Raw genomic sequence first — 3,000 nt, forward strand, 5'->3', positions numbered from 1 at the left:
ACAGTCAGGGACAGGTGCTGAGGAGGGGTCTCAGACTGAGCCAGAGGTCAGTCCACAGAAAAAGGTCATCAAACCTCCCATGCCCCCTACCAAAGAGGCAAAACCCAGTTCAGCGCCTGAGGATGAACCTGATAAGGATGATGGCCCAGAGAAAGAGGTCTGTAGAATGCTATATAACCCTTATGCAGTGAAGAAGTATTTGTGTATGTCTTTCTGTTTGAATAACTTGGCCTAAAAAATAAAATTAATGTTTTTAAGGTCCTGAAGCCACCCATGCCCCCATCTAAAGAAGCCAAGACCTGTATTTCCCTTGTTGAAGAGGTTACAGAGGAGGCCAAAGCTGAGAGGATGTCTGAAAAGAGTCCTGATGTCGTTAAAAAGACAGGCCCACCACCAACCCCTCCCAACAAACCTAGCTCCAGCAGTTCCATGAGCAACAGTGCAGAGATCTCACATTTCAGGCCAAACCCCCTCCCTCCTACCCCCCAATCCAAGGAGAATAAACCCTCCTATCCTGCTCTGGATCCAGACCAAGAGGTTCAAGGCACAGCTGATGAGAATAAGGAGAAGGAAGAAGACAGTAGGAGGGAGACAACAGGAAAAGCTGTGGAAACAGATGAGGCAGACCATTCGATTTCTAAACAAGCTCTGCCTAATGTCAGAGGTGATAACAGTCCCAGCACAGAAGTGCAGGTTTCCAAAGAAGAGTTAGGGGATATCATAAGCAGTCCTTCACCTCTTCAAACCTCCAAGAAAAAGCCTGAGAAACTTGTTCAGCCTGACACACAACAGATAGAGGCCAACCCAACTACAATTCAGCTGAATGAGAGGCAAGACCGTACTGCATCACTGCAAACATCCTCAGACACCTCGGACAGTTCTCTTCAAGCAGAAGAAGCGCTACCCAAAAGTGAAGTCCCCTCAGTAGTTGTCTCTTCAAATGACCCACTGACTGACAGCCCCAGCCTGAGTCCACAGCTCTGTCACTTGCCTGGTGAAGAGAAAAAGAAGGCAGAGGAGAAATCTGTAGACAGTGGTCAGCACTCAGAAAATGACAGCGAAGGCTCTGGAAGTGAAGACACACTGGTGGCTTCCACGGCTGTGTTGAGAGGGAGCCATGCTAGTCTGGATGTATTGGATGCCACTGAGGACAACATTCAGATCTCTGTTATTTTAAGGCCAACACAGGCCGCAACCGAGCCTCAAGATATATCAAAGGTCCTTCCCTGCCTGCACTCAAAGTCCACTACTCCTCTCAAATCCTCCACCAAGGCCAGGTCAGCCTCCATCGGAGATCTGCTATCTGACTCCTCAGTCTGTATTCAGCTGAGACAGCATACCAGAGCTGTGGCTGGAAGTGACATGTCTCCTACTGATGACATCATGAAACTTGAGACTGAAGTGGCTCTGGAGATGGAAAAGACAACTGAGCTCCTGAGCAGAGTGTCCCAGTCCCAGGTGGGAGGTAAAAGGGAGGGTACGCCAGAGGATCTGCTGGCCAAAGCCATGGAGAAGCTGGAGAAGGCTGACCATGTACTCAGGGAGGTCAAGAAATTGAAACTTGCAAAGAACTCAAGCTACAGGAAGAGCTGGTGAATGTCAGTCATAGCAGATTGACTTGGAATTGACCATTTACTAAACCCTTCACCTGGACAGTGATTGTTCAGTTATAGCTTAGCAATCTTAAATAGGCACAAAAGGCTTGCCCAGCTTTGGATTTCTCCACATACAGTTTGTTTCTCTTAGCCTTCCCAAAACCAGAAAAACAAGAAAATGCGTGAGGAACGGATTTAACAGTGTGTTTATCTGCTCTAATATGAGCTGCAATCTTTAGCATGTCCAGCTAACTAGCTTACTACCTACAGTAATCACTGACAATTACTTCCAAGGCCAAGTAGCCTATCATTAACTAACTACATTAGTTTGTGGAGTTACAGGTTACAAAAAAGTCTCATTCACAACTAACACATTTGCTATGTACCATCTCCCCGCAATGTGGAGGCTGGTCCTGAATGTTATCAGAGTTTATAGTCAAGTTAGTTGTTCTGTCCTTCTCTTTGACCCTCTAACAGAAACAGTGTTTCGTTTTCCAAATACATCCTTAAAGCCATTCCCCTTGTAACAGTAAAAGCAAAACATACTGAACGGAGACAATCATTCAACTTTTGGAGGTAACATTAGCCTGCTTAGCTACCTGATAAAATCTTACAGCGATATTCACTGCAACGGCCAAAATCAACATTTGTATGCTAGAAATGAGAAGATGCTTTTTGTCTTCCTTTGTCTGAAATCAAAGACCTTCTTGTTCAAAATAACTATATTTCAAGAGGTAAATTTGACACTGTTATCACTGTAAAACTGCATATGTGCTGTGAGATGATGGGAAGCCTGACAGGTTTAGGAATATTAGCTAAGGGGGTCAGTACTTAGTAAATGGCCAGTTGATGGATTTGGGCAGAAAATTGCTCTTTTTCGATGGTTATGCAGCACATGCAATTGTTTGCTCATAATTAACTAAGTGCAATTATTTCTACTTTTTATGCAGCTGAAAGTAATACTTATTGTTCTACTGTGTATTGTTTATGTTTTTCTATTTGAAATATCAGACATTTTCAATAATAATTTCTTCAAAGCTAATTTAAGTATTAATAACATAAGGGCAAAGCAGTACTGTTACTACTTGATTACATGCAAAAAGTACTAAAAAGTGTTAATACAAAATTACACAACTGTTCTAATGGTTTACTTTGTGGATTCACAAGGCTTTTTCTCCAATTTCCAGATAGCATGTTTTTGTTGGCAGTTTATATGAGGGAATTTATACTGTACATATTTTAGACTTTTACTACAGCATATGCTGTATGTTGATGATGAGGAAAGATGTACCAACATAGCTCAGGAGTTTTCTGAAATGTATTTTTAGACTAATCATGTGATTACAGCAATTTTTTTATTTTTTTTAAATGAAAGAAGGACTGCTATTCCACATAGGATTACAGT

At 42.4% G+C, this 3,000-nt stretch overlaps 1 protein-coding gene across 1 annotated transcript; it reads left to right on the top strand.

Annotated features, from left to right (window-relative positions):
* Positions 1-4: 4 nt before the first annotated feature.
* Positions 5-2,994, top strand: LOC120787349 (putative uncharacterized protein DDB_G0290521; the record flags this gene model as incomplete). The annotated part of the gene is made up of 2 exons (XM_040122953.1): positions 5-157; positions 259-2,994. Coding segments are annotated over 2 exons (1,491 nt in total), but the record flags the coding sequence as incomplete, so codon positions are not given.
* Between the last annotated feature and the right edge of the window lie 6 nt (positions 2,995-3,000).

Source organism: Xiphias gladius, unplaced genomic scaffold (assembly GCF_016859285.1).
Source record: "Xiphias gladius isolate SHS-SW01 ecotype Sanya breed wild unplaced genomic scaffold, ASM1685928v1 HiC_scaffold_1424, whole genome shotgun sequence".
Taxonomy (NCBI): Eukaryota; Metazoa; Chordata; class Actinopteri; order Istiophoriformes; family Xiphiidae; genus Xiphias; species Xiphias gladius.